Source organism: Vicugna pacos, unplaced genomic scaffold, assembly GCF_048564905.1.
Source record: "Vicugna pacos unplaced genomic scaffold, VicPac4 scaffold_21, whole genome shotgun sequence".
NCBI lineage: Eukaryota > Metazoa > Chordata > Mammalia > Artiodactyla > Camelidae > Vicugna > Vicugna pacos.
In genome coordinates, this window is record NW_027328742.1 from 15325914 (window position 1) to 15342649 (window position 16736).

The following is a 16736-nucleotide window of genomic DNA, read 5'->3' on the forward strand; positions in this document are numbered from 1 at the left end:
CCCTAAAAATCAACGGATCAACTCCTTCATGATGTAACCTTCATACATTTTGCCCTACCATTTGACTAATACTCAAGAATATATTAAGAGTGAATGCTGATAATTAAAAATCTAAGTAGCTATAATGTATGCTGTTCATAAAAAAAGAAAACCTCTTCCTTATGTATATTCAACTGCTTCCTGCATCTATTTTTTTTCCTTTACTAACATAGTCAGTAAAAAAAAAAAAGTCAAACAGAAAAATAACTAATTCTCATTCTTATTTAAAACCAAGCAGGGCTTCACTTAAAAGCTTATCATTCTAGTAAAATTACAATTTGGAAATACATTACTTAGGAAAGCACAGTAATATGCAGTGACTGGAAGGCATTTACTCTCAGACGGCCTGGTAACGTGTGTTGTTTAGAACCGCGCTAAGTGGCCCGTGGCTTACTGACTCACCTCGGTGCATGACCCGCCGAGAATGCATGTGCTCCGGCGCACTGCAGAGCTGGACAAAGTACTTCCAAACGGTTCTTTCAGGAATTAGCCTCTTTTGTTTCTTAAAATGCTGTTCGATAAATTAAAAATAAGATTTAAAAAACCTAAAATACCTTCACACTAGATTCTGATGTGCAAAAGCCTTAAATCAGAAAAACACCTACTTTTATCTACCTGCCCTCATCTTAAAAACATGAATTTCCACATTGAAATGATTCTAAGATTTTTACCTGACATAATGCTTAAATTTCTCCCAGCATATCTCAAGTTAGCACAGGTCATATCACTACATCTCTGTGATGTCCACCTATTTCAAAACAATTAACATCCATGTAAAATAATTTCTTATCCTAAAAGTAGGAGGTCAAATTTTATTGTAAGAAAAGCCAGAATGAAAAAGTCTAGATCTGAAGATAATTATTTTCATTGCAAGACAGTTCTTCTCTTGACAAAAGGCTTCACTGTGAATTCCTTTTAAATGCTGAACCCTGGTGATATGAAATATCACTTAATTTATTAAAAATTAAACAAATAAAAGGGATTTATGTGAAAAATTTTCATGAATATTCACTGCATATTACAAGTCAAACTTTGCCTTGAATGAATGAAACTAAACTTCATGGAAGAAAAACGTCACAGGAAGACCGGTGCAAAAAGCAGAGCACAGAAAGGCTGCACTGGAGAGGGGTGGCACCTTGTACAAAGGGGAGATACCTCGTACAAAAGGGCGAGACCTAAAATAAACTGCAAAACCAAAGGGCTGTATTCAGGCCTGCTCTCCTACAGGGCACTGGCTGGAAGGGGACACCAGTAATACGCTCATTCAAGAGCAACGCTCTTGGCTTCATGAGATCTATAATGATTCTTTACGTAAAAATCATTTTTCAAAAATAAAAATGTAACTGGTTTCCTACTTGGCAAAATTTCTAAATAACCAAAATGAAGTACTGTATCAGATAATTTTAACTTTATTATTGATAGATAGATAGACAGACAGACAGACATATATCAACATTTAAAGATGTGCTTTAATGTGTTTTATCTGCATTTTTGGAAGTTTTACTAATTTGATTTCTGGATTACTGAATACGGTACTTCAGCCATTTCAGCAAAACAACAGGCTCAGTTTCCACCCTCGTGAGCAGGTGAAGGCAGCTGAAAGGGAAACAGAAAGGGGCAGCCTGCTGCCGCCCCTCCTTCATCCCCAGCAAAGGATCAGATCTGCTGTCTCACATGCGCTCAACACATCAAAGGACAAAGCTTTAAGGAAAGATGAGTAACTTTTGGTTAATCTTTACTGTAACACACACTATAGAAATGAATTTACTGGCAATTTCAATGGCTATTATATTAGTAGCAAAAACCAAGTAACAATAAGGTGACCAGGTAATTAAAAAGCAAATCAGGGCTATTACTGAAATGGTGGAAACCTCCCATATCATGTTTCAATATTAAGTCTTGTTAATTGCAGGCTGTGTCGGCATCAGTTTTCTTTCTGTGGGGGCAGAGCTGCAAAATCAGCTCTTACACATAATTTTCTCTCAGACTTGGAATGAGTCCAAATCAAGCCTGTCTCTCCCTGACGCTGGATTAGCATATCAGAAGACTGTTTGATGTCAACACAAGATGGGGACCAGGTTGCTTTCCAGTTAAAAATAAATACACCATATCATGTAAGTATCAGACCATGAAAGAAAAATTTTATGCTTTAATATAGATTCTGAAATCATCATAATTATAATTAACTTCACAGTTTAAAGTCCCATCATTAAAAAATAAATCATATATAAAGGAAAGGGCAGAATGAAAAAACTGCCTCAAAATGGAAGTCGTGAACAGGCCAAGATGGCCTGATTGTTTTCATGTCTTCATATTCTTCTCTCAGATTGTTTCTATCAACAAATTAAAGATGGTAACAATAAACTGTATCAATACAAGGCTACCTAGACAGAACACTTGGCAAAATGTAAGTATCCAAATTAGTAACACGTTTTTGAAGAATGATTTTATGAATTTGATTTGATCAAAAGCAGTTTCATTATGTCATTGATAGCTCCCAATATTTTTTATGTGTCTGTTTAAACATACGCTGTTTTCCAACCATCCTTGAGTGGAGGCTTTTTTGAGAAAACCAATGCTTATGATGAGACAAGTCTGTCTGTTCTGATGGTGGCACTGTTGACCATCTCTTAAAAAGAGAATGAACAGGAAAAAGGCAGTGAAAATTTGAATTCTTTTTACTACTGATAAAATGTATGTTAGCACTACAAAGGAGGAAATTTCATAATGCCACAGTATTAAAAAAAAAGAACAACTTTCTCTTAACTTATTCTAATATATACACATCTTTTAAAAGTTAATTATCTAGTCAAGTGACACTGCAAAAATCCTATTTTTCTCTGAAAAAAAAAGACAGCCCCACATATTCAGGTCTAGAGTCAGAAAAAAAAAATCTAATGCGAACATATAGAAATAAAAAATATACATTTACTTGTCATGTGATAAGTTTCTAATAAAGCAATAATTTTTTAAAGGTTGGTATAAAAGACTTATGTGAAAAAACATGGGATATGGCATTTTTACTATATATTATAAAATAGAAATTAAACTTTTTACATCTGAAAATAAAATATCTAAAAAGTCATGAAAATGCAGAAATCAGCACTGAGGAATACCTGACCACTTGGACAGAATTTTTATTTAGTCTTCTTTTAAAGTAGGTTCATCTTTTTTCCATGCAAAGCTTCAAGTGTTGTTTATTTTAGAAACATATTTTCTACCTCCATCAACATTATTCAAAAAAAAACTGAACATTATTCACATCACAAAATAGACATAACAAAAAGCTAGTCGATGTACATATAAAATGTATATACAAACATCAGATTATAGCTTATCCTCACTTGTGAAATTCAGCATATCTGGTAAAGCACACGTGCAGGGTCACTGAAGTCGTGTGTATTAATATAGAAGAGGCTAGCTGATGCAAGCTGCTTCCATTCAAAGATTTTTGGAAAATAGTCACATCACTTTTTTTTTAATTGTCAAACATCCTCCTACAAATTAAACGCCCAAACCGAATTACATGGTGGATACTGATTATCAAGTACCAGTTTTTGGACTCAGCTGGGTCGCCTGGTGCCTGAATCTAGACACCTCTACTCCACGCAGAACACACATTTCTCGTTTCTATGTTTTGCGATTCTGGCATTCCTCCTCCAGAAATCTCGGGAAAAGTGTCAGTGATACTAACTAGCATAAACTCAGCCACAAAGAGAACAGGAAATTCTGTTTTGTAAATAAGTTTGTCCTTTTTTTTTAGATTTCACATGTAAGTGGTGTCATCTGTTATTTTTCTATGACTGAAGCATTACGCTGTACATCAGAAATTGACACAACATTGTAAATTGACTATACCTCAATAAATATATACACATATATGAGCACACAAAAAAGAAAATTATCTTCTTGTTTGATTAAAAAATTAATCTCCATAGTGTATCAAAACATTTAAGCCCACAGTTTGATATGTTAATCTTTAAAGAAGAAAGTTTCAGACAAAACATCCAGAACCACCGGGCCGGCTTCATGGGCGTGCAGCCTGGACAGTCACGCAGGAGTGACTTGGTGTGATGCTCTGTTCTGCCATTTAGAAATCCTTCACCATTTGTTCACAAGGGGACCCACAATTATGTAGCTGGTCCTGGGAACCATATACCAAGCATCCTTTGGAAGTGTGCTGCTGTAGTTAAAAACAGAACCAGAAAAACAACAACAAATACAATCCTGGCAGACAAGTCATCTCTGAAGAAGATTAGGAGAAATGGTAATTAAATAATGAGAAATGACGAAGGCAAGGAGAACCGGAGCTGCAGGCACCAGCTGCTCCATCCCTTCCAGACGTCTGACCAGAGGGAGTCGTTCATGTTCAACACGAGGAAACACTTCCTGCTCGGGAGTGCTGGCAAGTGCTTAATGTGCCACACACATAATCCACAGTCACCTTTTAATAGCAGACCTGCTGGTGAGGCTTGACAGGCATGGCTGTGTGACCTTGAACAAATCACTTAATCTTGCTGGGCCTCGGTGTCCTCACTATACTGAGCAGAGTTTGGGGGTGATCTGTGTGGTCCCCACCACTATGGTGCCACCATCTCAGTTATTTGTAATTATGTCTGATGGGCACTATTTTTCACACTTAAAAATAATAAATTTTACTGGCATGTCCTGTCTTTAAATCTCCAGTTAACAGAAACAAGGGAAAAAACTAACAGTATCTCAAAGATCCCCACAGGTCCAGTTAATACTATATCCAGTCGCCACAGGAGATGACAGGTTGTCAGAGTGCTTCGTGACGTTCGTCATCAGAAAGGATGTTGTGTTGCCAAACATTTCTGTGATCACAATGTACCTTCATAAGACTATATTTTGCAATGGTTATTTCAAAGAATTAAATTTACAGAGATTGGGTGATGGAAAAGATAGAATGCTTCTAAAAGTGTAACTTGACAGTTCTAAGTGTGATTTTTATTATACATAGATCTTTCTCTGGAAACACTTTCCCTGTGAAGGTATAAGCAGGTCTCAACAGACTAAACCGTACAAGCACTTGCTGCAGACAATTTGGGGAATTACATAAACGCATAAAATAGTTACGCCTCAAGTAGGACTTGGTCCTGTAATGCTAATTTGCATTTAGGCACCTTAAAGTGCTTTAGGAGATGTGAGTAGAATGGGCCTGGCGGCCAGGAGCTCACTAAAAATACTTATCACCTGAGTCTCATTTTATCCCCTTTGATAAAATATTTCCCATGCAAGAGCTACTAGTCTTCCTTCCCTATAATGCTTGAAAAATCTGCTGAGAGTACTCAGCTGTTTCTAGATAATAATTTAATAGAATATCAACATAATTTATTCATTCCACAAAGCAAAATCACATGGCTAATAATGGGAGTGGAAATTTTACTTTATTTTATGGTATAAAATATGAAACAGATAAAGATTATTTTTCTGAGCAATTAAACCCCGGGGGAAAAAAGAGAAAGTTATTCAACAAACAAGAATAATAAGCTCCTACAACGTCACAATGTTCTCCCCCACCCCAAAAGCTGTCCTCTGAGAGTTGGTACATCAATATCAAGGAGACTTAGGATTTTTCTGAAAATCAGTGAAAAACATAAGAATGCACCATAACTACTACAGGGAATGGTGCCTGTGTTGCTGCCATGCGGATAATTCTTAAGGGGAGCCTCCATGTTCCTAAAACTGAAGGGAAAATCCTTGCAAATACTGGCGATGTCTTCTCTGCTGCATCAGCGCACTAGAGACGGGGGGGTGGGGGGGTGAGACAGCAAAGCAGAGCGCCAGCCTTCCGGAAGACACAGACGGTCACGAAGATAAACGGAAGCACTGCCTCTTCAATGAACTCTTTCTGGTTATGTTAAACCAGACAGCAGTGAGACAGCTGGAAAGATATTTCAATATCCTTAATGAACAAGGAAAACAAAGTCTCCCGGTAGAAATCTGAATGAAAAATAATGGGGCGGGGGCTGGACCTCTTCTCCCTACTCGACTGTCCACAGACCTGCAGGTTGGGGTGGTAAATGGGTTTCAAAAGGCAGCTTTCAGTCCATATTAAACTTCAAATAAAAGGAGCAGAAAGTTCCTTGAAAGTTATGTTTTAACTTTTCCCAGGTAAACACAGTTCCAAGCTTACCCATCACTGTTTCATTATGCTCACGGAGCTCCATACTGGTCACGATGGGACATCATTTTTGACACTCTAAGTTTGACACTACTTAGGGACTTTAATAAAGTGAAATACTGCTACCAGACTTCTTAGGTGTGAAAGAAAACCCAAGTGGTATTTTATCAGTAACACTGCTTCTATAAAAACGCTGCTGTATGACACACCTGCACACACATGTCACAGAGACAGAAACCTACGTGCATGCACAGAGGTGTGCACGCTTGTGCAGCAGCCTACGTCCACAGGTGCAATTCTGTGTGGTTTTTCAGATACAGACACTCACTTGTAACCTTAAGACTTCTGAATGACTCTAAAGTCATATACAGTACACGGCAGACAACAATCTTATACAAGAGGCTCAGTTCGGCAGGAAACAGACCGCATCTGGCATTACGGGCAGGTCTCACCGCTGCCCGGCTTGGGCTGCACACTTTGTGCTGAGACGGAACGTGCACATCTCCCAATAACTGTAAATCAGGGTGAGCAGAGACAGATGGCACTGCTGGGAAGATTTTACTGCTTTAAGGATCCAAAGGTCAAGACTGTAAAAGACATTTCAAAGCGATTTTATTTCCAGTACAGCCTCTAAATTTGGGTAAGTACAAATAAAAACATGTCTGCAAATGTGAAAAACAACCACACCACGAAGGTGAACAAGATCTACAAGTTACGATATTTGAAGATAATAATTATCTCCAAAACACTGTTGATACTTTAGCTAGCTTATCAAAGTCTGTGGTAAGCAGAATTCTACGACACATCTCACCCCTCGAAATTCTCTGGTTCTGGGAACCGCCCCCAACCTTGAGTGTGAGCTGGGTGCGCTTATGATGAACTAGCAGCCCCACGTTATGTTTTCTGTGTGGCAGGAAGGATTTACAGATGCAGTTGAGGTTCTAAACAGGCTGCTTTTGGAAAGCAGGAAATTGTCTTGGGTAGACGTGACCTAGTCGGGTAAACCCGTCGAAGTCAGAGAGATTCAAAGCCGGAGACTCTCCTGGGGCCCCGAGGGAGCAAACTGCCAGGCCGTGGAGAGGCCACGTGGCAGGAAGAGCAGGCAGGCTCGAGGACCAGGGGTCGGCACCCCTTGGCAAGCAGGAGAGCAGGGACTTCAGTCACACAACCACAAGGAGCTGAATTCTCCCAACAGTCAGTGAACAGGAAAGAAAACCCCAAACCTCGGATAAGATCAATTCTGAGACCCTGAGCCGAGAACTCACTAACCACTATGTGAAGTCACTCACCCTCCAAAATTGTGAAATACTAAATTTTTGTTGTTTTAAGCTGCTAAGTTTGTGGTAATTGGCAAAAACTAACACAAAGTGCATGTCTAAACACAGTAAAAGTCAATGTAAAAAATTAACACTATGTCTCTACAAAAGACTCTTAAGGCGCCTACCAAGTTTAAAAGGAAAGACTCACAGGTGGTAACGATGTAGAAAATGCAAAGCTGACAATCCAAGAAAACAGTCCTACATCTCAAAATATTAGTAGGAAGAGACAGCAGGAGGAGACAGCCTAGCTCAGGAACAAGACAAGGATGCCCATGCTCCCCACCCCTGATACCACAGCATGGGGAGAACCTTCCCCAGCAATCAGGCAAGAAAATAAACAAATAAAAGGCATCAGAACTGGGTAGGAAGAAGCAAAATTGTCTCTGTGTGAAGCTGACATGATTTTATACATACAAAATCCTCAACACCCCCCTAAAAACTGTTAGTTCTAATCAAGAAATTCAGCAGAGCTGCAGAATATAAAATTAACATACAAAAATCAGCAGCATTTCTATACTACTGAGTAATAATGAATTATCTGCAAAAGAAATAAAGAATAATAATAAAATAAAAACAATTTCATTTACAGTAACATCAAAAACAATAAAGTACTTAGGAGTAAACTTAACCAAGGAGATGAAAAATCTCTACTCAGAAAACTACTAGATATTAATGAAACTAATAAAAGAAGACACAAATAAATGGAAAAGAATCCCATGTTCATGATCGGAAAAATTAATATTATTAAAATACCAGTACTACCAAAAGGTATCTATAGATTCAACACAATCCCTATTATGATCACAATGGCATTTTTTAAAGAATTTTACAGAAATTTTAAAATTTATATAGAGCCACAAAAGACCCCAAATAGCCAAAGCAATCCTGAGAAAGAAGGACAAAGCAGGAGGCATGATATGGCCTGATTTCAAACTATACTACAAAGCTACAGTAATCAAAACAGAACAGTACTGGCATAAAAACAGACACACAGATCAATGGAACAGAATCAAGAGCTCAGAATTAAACCCCAGCACTTACAGTCAACTAATATTTGACAAGGGAGCCAAGAATACTCAAGGGAGAATTCAAAAATTCAGTCTCTTCAATAATTGGTGCTGGGAAAATTGGACATCCACATGTAAAAGAATAAAATTAGACCCTTATTTTACATCACTCACAAAAGTTAAGTTGAAATGAATTAAAGATTTAAGTGTGAGGCCAGCAACCATGAAAATCCTAGAGAAAACACAGGAACAAAGCAACCTGACATGGGTCTTGGCAATGACTTTTTTGGATATGACACCTAAAGCATAAGCAACGAAATAAAAAAAATACACAAGTAGGACTACATCAAATAAAGAGCTTCTGCACAGCAAAAGAAACATCAACAAAGTGAAAAGACAACTTACAGAATGGAAAAAAATATTTGCAAACAAAATAGCTGATGAGGGGTTAATATCCAAAATATACAAAGAACTCATATAACTCAACAGCAAAAACCCACAAATAATCCAATTAACCAGTAGGCAAAAGACCTGAGAGACATTTTTCCAAAGAAGATATATGAATAGCCTACAGGTACGTGAAAAGATGCTCAACATCATTAGCCATTAGGGAAATGCAAATCAAGCATACACTGAGATATCACTTCATGCCTGTTAGAATGGTCATTAAAAAAAAAAGTCAAGAGATAAATGGTGGCAAGGATATGGAGAAAAGGAACACTTCTGCACCACTGGTGAGACTGTATACTGGTGCAGCCACCATGGAAAAGAGTACAGAGGACCCTCAAAAATTAAAAATAGGACTACCATATGATCTAGCAATTCCACTTCTGGGTATCTATTCAAAGGAAACAAAAACACTAACTCAAAAACATATCTGCCCCCAACCTTCACTGCAGCATTATTTACAACAGCCAAGATATGGAAGCAAACTAAGTGTCCACTGATGAATGAATGGATAAAGAAGTTGTGGCATATATACAGTGGAATATTATTCAGCCATAAAAATGAGAAAATTCTGCCATTTGCAAAAATATGGATGGACTTGAGGGCATTATGCAAAGTGAAATAAGTCAGAGAGAGAGAAATATTGTATGGTGTCCCTTACATGTGGAATCTAAAATACACAAATACACAAAAAGAGATTCAATTTGTAGCTATCAGAGGAAGAGGGAAGGAGGCAGGAGGAACTGGAGGACAGTGGTCAAAAGGTACAAACTTTCAGCAGTAAGATAAATAGTGGGGGAGGGTATAGCTCAGTGGTAGAGTTTGTGCTTAGCATGCTCTGGCTAAGGTCCTGGGTTCAAACCTCAGTACTTCCACTTTAAAAAAAATTAATAAAATAAAATGAAAAATACATAAATAAACCTAGTTTCCTCCCCCCAAAAAACAAATAAACAAAAAAGGTAAGTAAGTACTAGAGATGCAACGTACAGCATGAAGGCTACAGTCAACACTGCCGTACGATACAGTGGAGAGCTGTTAAGGGACTAAATCCTCAAAGTCCTCACCACAAGGGAAAAAAAGACTTTTTTTCTTTTTTTGCATTTTCTTTTTATTGTAGGTTTATTTTTGTATATTTTATATGAGATGATGGATGCGAACTAAACTTGCTTCAATATTCATTTCACAATATATTACATGTAAGGCAAATCATTATGCTGCACCCCTTAAACTTATACAGTGATGTATCCCAATTACATCTCGATAAAATGGGGGGGGGCACTTAACTAATTATTTGAAATTGTGCCAAACTCTTGGCACAAAATAGATACCCATTTAAATTATTTATATTGCATATTTCACTATGAAAGATTTGTAAGAATAATATTCACTTCCCTCTTAGCCAGTGTGGTGTGGTATGACAATTTTTTGGCAGATAACAAACCTCTAAGTTTCCCCTTAAGAGATTTATTGCATTGGGTTATATTTTGTTTTACTGGTATTTCAGTAAAATATAGCTTTTAAAAAATATAGTGCTAAATACATGCACTTGTATTTTCTTCTACCTCTCTCAAATTGACTTTCTAATGGGCCATTATAAATATAGGAATTTATAAATAGTTCAGTGAATAAACCGTATTTTAGCAAAATGGGCTATGAAGATTTTAAAGTATTTTAGCAATATTTCTATTGACAAATTAAAATAAACAAAGCTCTTGTTAATATATTTCTGAGACTAATCTCTCATCTCCTCTACACTAAGTCTCCATCACCAGATATGTTTCTTGGAAACAGAAGAGTGAAATAAACCGGATTAATAAGGCATCCTACAAAATGGAATATGTACTGGTCCAATTTAGGGTACAATAAAGAAAATATATAGCATATATATATAACAAATTGATAAACTGCAACCTAACTTTTCTAAGAGTCTTTTTCTTTAAATTTCTGACTACTGTTGATAAAGAAATATATGATGAAAAATTCTGGATTTCCTTTTATCCTAAAACTCAGCTGGGAAGAATTTCATCTGACCACAGCCTCAGGTATTCCTCTGTCACTAATTAGAGAAATACTGAATATTTCAACTATAAATTACTTAATTATATTTGTCAGTCTGCTCTAAACCAATTAATTATTTACTTGTAAAAATCTTCGATGCAACGCTATCCAGAGGTTCTTTTCTGGAATACAGACCAGGAGCTATATTTCCTCTTCTACCCCAATTAAGCTGAAGAGTTGAGACAGTGAAATATATTACTGAGATGAACAATGATCTGTAACATTACTCACTATAAAGAAATGAAGCATGTTCCTCAGAATCCAAGTATCTACTGCTGTCCTTTATAAGCATTAAGTCACTGCCACATTCCTTCCTAAAAGAAGTTCCTATGATTTTTTCATAATGTAGTCTCTTCTATAAAGAACAGCTTTTAGCACAAATTAGAGTGTTTAGAAAACAATTTTAGAATCTTAGGGCAAAAAAAAAAAAACCCTTCCTGTATCAGGAAAAGATCATGTTATACCACTACCATTGTTTACCAACGGGCCCCTGGAACAGGGGAGATAAAGGAAGTGAAATAAAAACATTCTAGCAGCTGTCGGACAGATGGAACATATTCAGAGAGGCACATATAATTACATGTGTGTGCGCATATATTTGTATATATCCCTATAAAAATAGAATACATATATACATACATATTTATCATTCAGCCCTCATAATGACACTCCAAGGCAGGTATTAACCCAATTTCATAGATAAGGAAACAGAATCTCAATCATTAAGATGAAGTAGCTAACTCAAAGTCATGTAGCATCACCTTCTATTGCCCTCAGAGTTCCCAGTAAGGATTTGGCCGTCCTATTACAAACTACATTAGACCCTATCTTACTCCTTTATAAAACTTACTACAACTCCAGTTATACAGTTTCCTATGAGTTTTAGTTAAATGCCTCTCGCTCCCACTAGACAATGAGTTTCAAGAAGGCATGAACCATGAATACAGCACGAGGTAAATATCCAATAAATAAATTAAAGAGTGCTGTTTTGAAAGGCCACAAATTGGTATATTTATTTGAAAGAATAATTTGGCAGTATCTGTCATGATTTAAGGTGCACATACCCTATTACCCAGCAGCATTATTTATAGAAATGGATGTAACTCTCCCTTGAATAGAGTGTGTGTGATGCTGTTGTATTGAAACATACAAGGCCTGGTCCTGGAGCTTTCTCTGTAAGGATTAAAAACAACGGAAACAGCGCAAGTGTCTCTCAATGAAGCAACCACTTAGTACACTGCGCTGTGTCTGAGAAAGAATACACACACCAGTACATGTTCTTTCATTTGTGTGTGTCTGAGTGTAAAGATACAAAATGAAGTCAGGAAGGGTTCTGCACGTGCAAGTCAGTGGTCGCCTCTGGGGGATGGGAATGCAGGCGGACAGTGAAGGATCTTCATCACTTATATTAAAAAAATTACAAACATTAAGCTTACTAAGTCAACAGAGAGAAAAGCCATTAACTCTGTGTTCTGTTAAAATGCATCCATCTGTGATCATATTAATCCTATTAGATGAAGGGCCAGAAGGGATCTTTGGTCAGGTCTAAAATACCACACTGCAGGAGACATACGTGAATGCAGCCAGGAAATGAGGCTATTCCACCCAAGTGAAACTGCTTGGTCAAACTCTCTACTCTGGGTACTGGGAGAACTTGCTGTGACGGCCGATATGCTGAGACTACTGTAAGGTCTGTAAGTGCAGGCTCCAAGAGGATCTGGAAAGCCAGACCCGGAATGTCTTATGTCTTGACTCGGCAGACTGACGGTAAAGGACGAGGTCGTTAAAGGCATACACGATAAAGCCTCCTGGAGAGGGAGGACTGATGTCACTAACCCTTCACAGAGGAGCCGCCCCAGTGCCCTACCAAAGCACAGTAAGCTGCTCTAGAAGCTTCCAACTCACTAGGAATCAGCTGACACCTTTTATTAAAAAAAAAAAAAGTGCCTTAAATAGTCTTTTACATGACAGATACCTTTAAATTTAGTCAGAAGCCCCCAGGGTGTTTTAAGGGTACAGCCATCAATTCTATAATGGCAAGTTACTACTTGTTACCAAACAGAATTCTGTTGTTCTGAATCTTACTGGGGCCACTGGGGCAGCTGATAAAAAATTTCCTTGATGATGTCAATGGACGGCAAGTCTGTTTAAACAGGAAGCTGAGTTCATCACCACAGTAAATATAAGATCACACTGACAAATTTTTCCTCCGTCACTGGCCGGGGAAATCTGAATCTGCTGGGGATGGAGGTAACAGGGCTTCTAGAAGGCACCCTGGCCTTGCGCCAGTTTTCCCAGGCGGGGAAGGGTCAGCGGTGCACTCCTCCAGGTGCCCCGGTGTCTGCCCAGGCACAGCGCCCTAAGTGTGACGTAGGAGCAGCAAAGAAAGAAAACCCGATGGAGAGAGAGCGAGAAACCCTAAAATCAAAATCCTAAACCATCAACTTCTCAATCGACAGCAAGACTTTATAACTGAAGCGGTTTCCTTTACCTGCGTTCAGCAGGGATTTGAGGTACTTCCCCATAGGGGTCTGCCCTCTTCTCCTTCCACTATAAGAATTAAACAGCTCTTATACCTAAAGAAAGGTCTCAGCCAAGAATTTTACACTCATTGTCCCTCTGGCAAGGATAATTTACACTTGCTTTTATATGTCTCATCTTGACAGATAGCTGTTTTGTAAAATTCTGCATTTGTGTATTTGCATTTTTTTAATTTTTAGTTTTTATTTTTTGGGGGGAAGGTAATTAGGAGATTGAACCCAGGACCTCCTGTATGCTAAGCATGTGCTCTACCACTCTAGCTATAACCTCCCCTCATTTACATTTCTTTTTAAAATTAATACTGTATTTTTAAAAATTGTTAATTAATTTGCAAAGACACATTTTGTTGGTGGTTAGCTGTTTGTGCCACTGGTGGGAAGTCCCTACAACAGAAAGTTAGGTAACTGATTAGAAGTGAGTCATCTTACATGGGACTTAAAACATAAACAGAGTCAGCTTGATAGCATTCTGTGAAAGGATACTCCTTCCTTTTATGCAGTGTTTTTATCATTTAAAAAGCAATTCCTAAACTGTCTCCATCTTACAGATGAGGAAACTGAGCCTAAGAGAAGTTATGTGCGTAAGAGTTGAAGCGGCTGACGCTGAACTCACACTAGAGAGCAGGGTTCTTAACCTTCTTAACCGACGCTAGCCAACCCACAAATGCCTTAATCAGAGAGCCTGCAAAGGCTTGTAGTGGAATGCAAATTGTGTATGCACCAGCATTTTCCTGCAAGAAGGTCAAGGGTTTTATTTGATTTTTCAAAGAAGTTTTGTGATACAAAAATCTTTAGGGGCCACTGAAGTAAAATGCATGGATTTTTGCATCAGACAAGCCTAATTTCAAATACCAGTTTTTCTATTTACTAGTAATGATCTTCTCTAAGTGTCAAAATCACCTCCCAGGATCCTTGTGAAGAGTAAACAAGATAATGCCTATAACGCACCTAGCACTGTTTTAAAAAACCCCTTACAGTAACTGCAGGCAGGAGATGACTGGCTGTGCCCCAGTATCTCCTGAGAGACTGAATACACAGACAGACAACGGCCAGACCATGTATAAAAACAGAGCTTTGAGCCACCGTCCTCAGCAAGCCGACCAGGAAGCCAGCCTTTTATCTTTCACAAACTGCCTAGGAAGCCTGCCTGCTCCGCTCTGTCAGACTTGCAGGAGGCCGGGCTGCTCTCACTAGTGGTGATCCAGCAACTTCTGTAACAATCAGCCAGAATGGCCAGGACTTGATTGGTAACTGACAGCTTCCCCAATTTTTGTCCCCGCTTCCAACTTAGGACCAACCAGAGAAAGCCAGCTCACGGGGGAGGATTAGTGAGCTTGCCCACGGCTCCTTCATGCCTGCGGCCTCCAACCTGAAGCCTCCCCTCCTACCCACTATAAATATTTCCTGCTCTTCCATCCGCCTGAGATCTCTGCCAACACGCACACGGCAGTGGTCGATTCCCTTGCTCCGGCAAGCTCACAATTCACAACCCTTGCTTTTCATCTTGTTGGCCTTCACTGACTTCCAGACTGCTGAATTCGTCTTCCAGAGTAATGGAGTCTAGCTGGCACTTGACAGACAGATGAAGACTAGAGACGCCAGCCTCCCTTGCAGGTGGACATGATCAGGACTAAATTCTGGCTAGCAGGTTGGAACGCTGTGTGGCCAGCGTCCGGGGATGTGCCTTGGATACAGCAGCAAATACACCCAAACCAGCTGTAAACAGGCCTGGTCTCTGAGAATCTGAGATCAGAACTGTCATATTAGCCCCAGAATTTTATGTAGCAGAAAAATACACATAATAACATTAATAATATGGCGACAGCTTCCATTTACATAGCCTTACTAAGTGGGAGGCACTCTTCTAAGCTCTTAGCAAGTATCAATCAATCAATCATTTAAAATAACCCTAGGAAACAGGTTCTCTTCTTACTTTGTTTTGGAGGAGATGTGGCACACAGAAGAAGTGAAGCAGGTTACGAAGTTAAGCCCAAGGATAAGCAGTTTTTAGGCTAGTTTTGGGGGGTTCCTATAATTTGTGGCTCAACTTAAACCCAATGAATGTGCCCTTAGAAAAGAACGTTAATCAACTTTTAAGTCGTCGAATCGGGGTTGGATGCGCAAGTCTGAATTCAAGGCCCACTTTCTCCTTCCATGACTCCCTCCCAAAGCAGGGGCAGCCCAGGTCAGACTGCTCCAGCACCTCCCTCCGCCCCCTGCCTGCTGTCCAGAGATGCAGGATCCAGGGTGATCTGCTGGGTGAAGTCAGCTTTAGCTTACAGAAGACAAGTCCTCGGTCTACTTCCAGGCTGGTGCTGGAGTGTTCATACGTCTAAGTGGACCAGCATCAACCTCCCCAGGCAAACCAGCCTCATAATCAGACCATCACTCTGCCTACCATTTACTACACGCCTACCCCATGTTAAGCAGCATTCTGAGGTCTTTAAAGAATCTCACAAGCCTAAACGTTGAACATACAACTCTATTAGAAAAAACAAATCTTAAGTTTAAAAAAAAAAACAACTTACCTTTATCATTCTGGATAGGTCACCAGCATCTGCTAGTTCCAAAACTATGTTTAGTTCATTATCCTCAATGAATGATGCATAATATTTAATTACATTTGGGTGGTTGAGTTGCTGAGAAAAAAAAACAGGCACCAAAAATTTTCTTACTGTACATTCCCAAGAGTCACTTACAGTTTCATAACTTAAGAATAAACTTAGTTAAAATGCCTTTCAAGTTACAGAAATCTTAATATGACTGTATTTTTCTTTAACCTAGTGAATTTTTAAACAAGTATTATAGTTATTGAAAGTAAAACTAGATAACAATGAACTTTAATATTCTTTACTAGAAATAATAAATTACACACTTAAAATTTTAAAAAGTATTGCTATGCCCAATAAATATACACATATGCGTATAAATGACAGAATTAAATCACCAACCGTCAAAAAGTATATCCTTCAAAATGGTAACTGTCATTTAAGGGCACTCAATAGCAAATGAAGTATCCCTTTTCACTCTTACTTTGACGTTAAGGCTGAGCCAAGGATAACTCCAACCAGCGGTAAAAATCTAGCATCTACTATATTGTATCTAAATACAGCTTTTACATCAAATAATACAAACAGTCTGAATTTATCTATGCGGTTGATTCATAAAATCCTAAGAAAAA

General features: G+C 38.5%; 1 protein-coding gene across 2 annotated transcripts in view; it reads right to left on the reverse strand.

Moving 5' to 3' along the window:
• The window catches only part of LOC140694438 (serine/threonine-protein kinase Nek7-like), a 71525-nt gene that overhangs the window by 31143 nt on the left and 23646 nt on the right, over positions 1-16736 (reverse strand). For both annotated transcript variants that reach the window (XM_072957689.1, XM_072957688.1), the window contains 2 exons: positions 16084-16194; positions 442-550 (listed from right to left, as the gene is read on the reverse strand). In XM_072957689.1, the coding sequence (XP_072813790.1) occupies positions 442-550; positions 16084-16194 (220 nt within the window). The remainder of the gene's footprint in view (positions 1-441; positions 551-16083; positions 16195-16736) is intronic.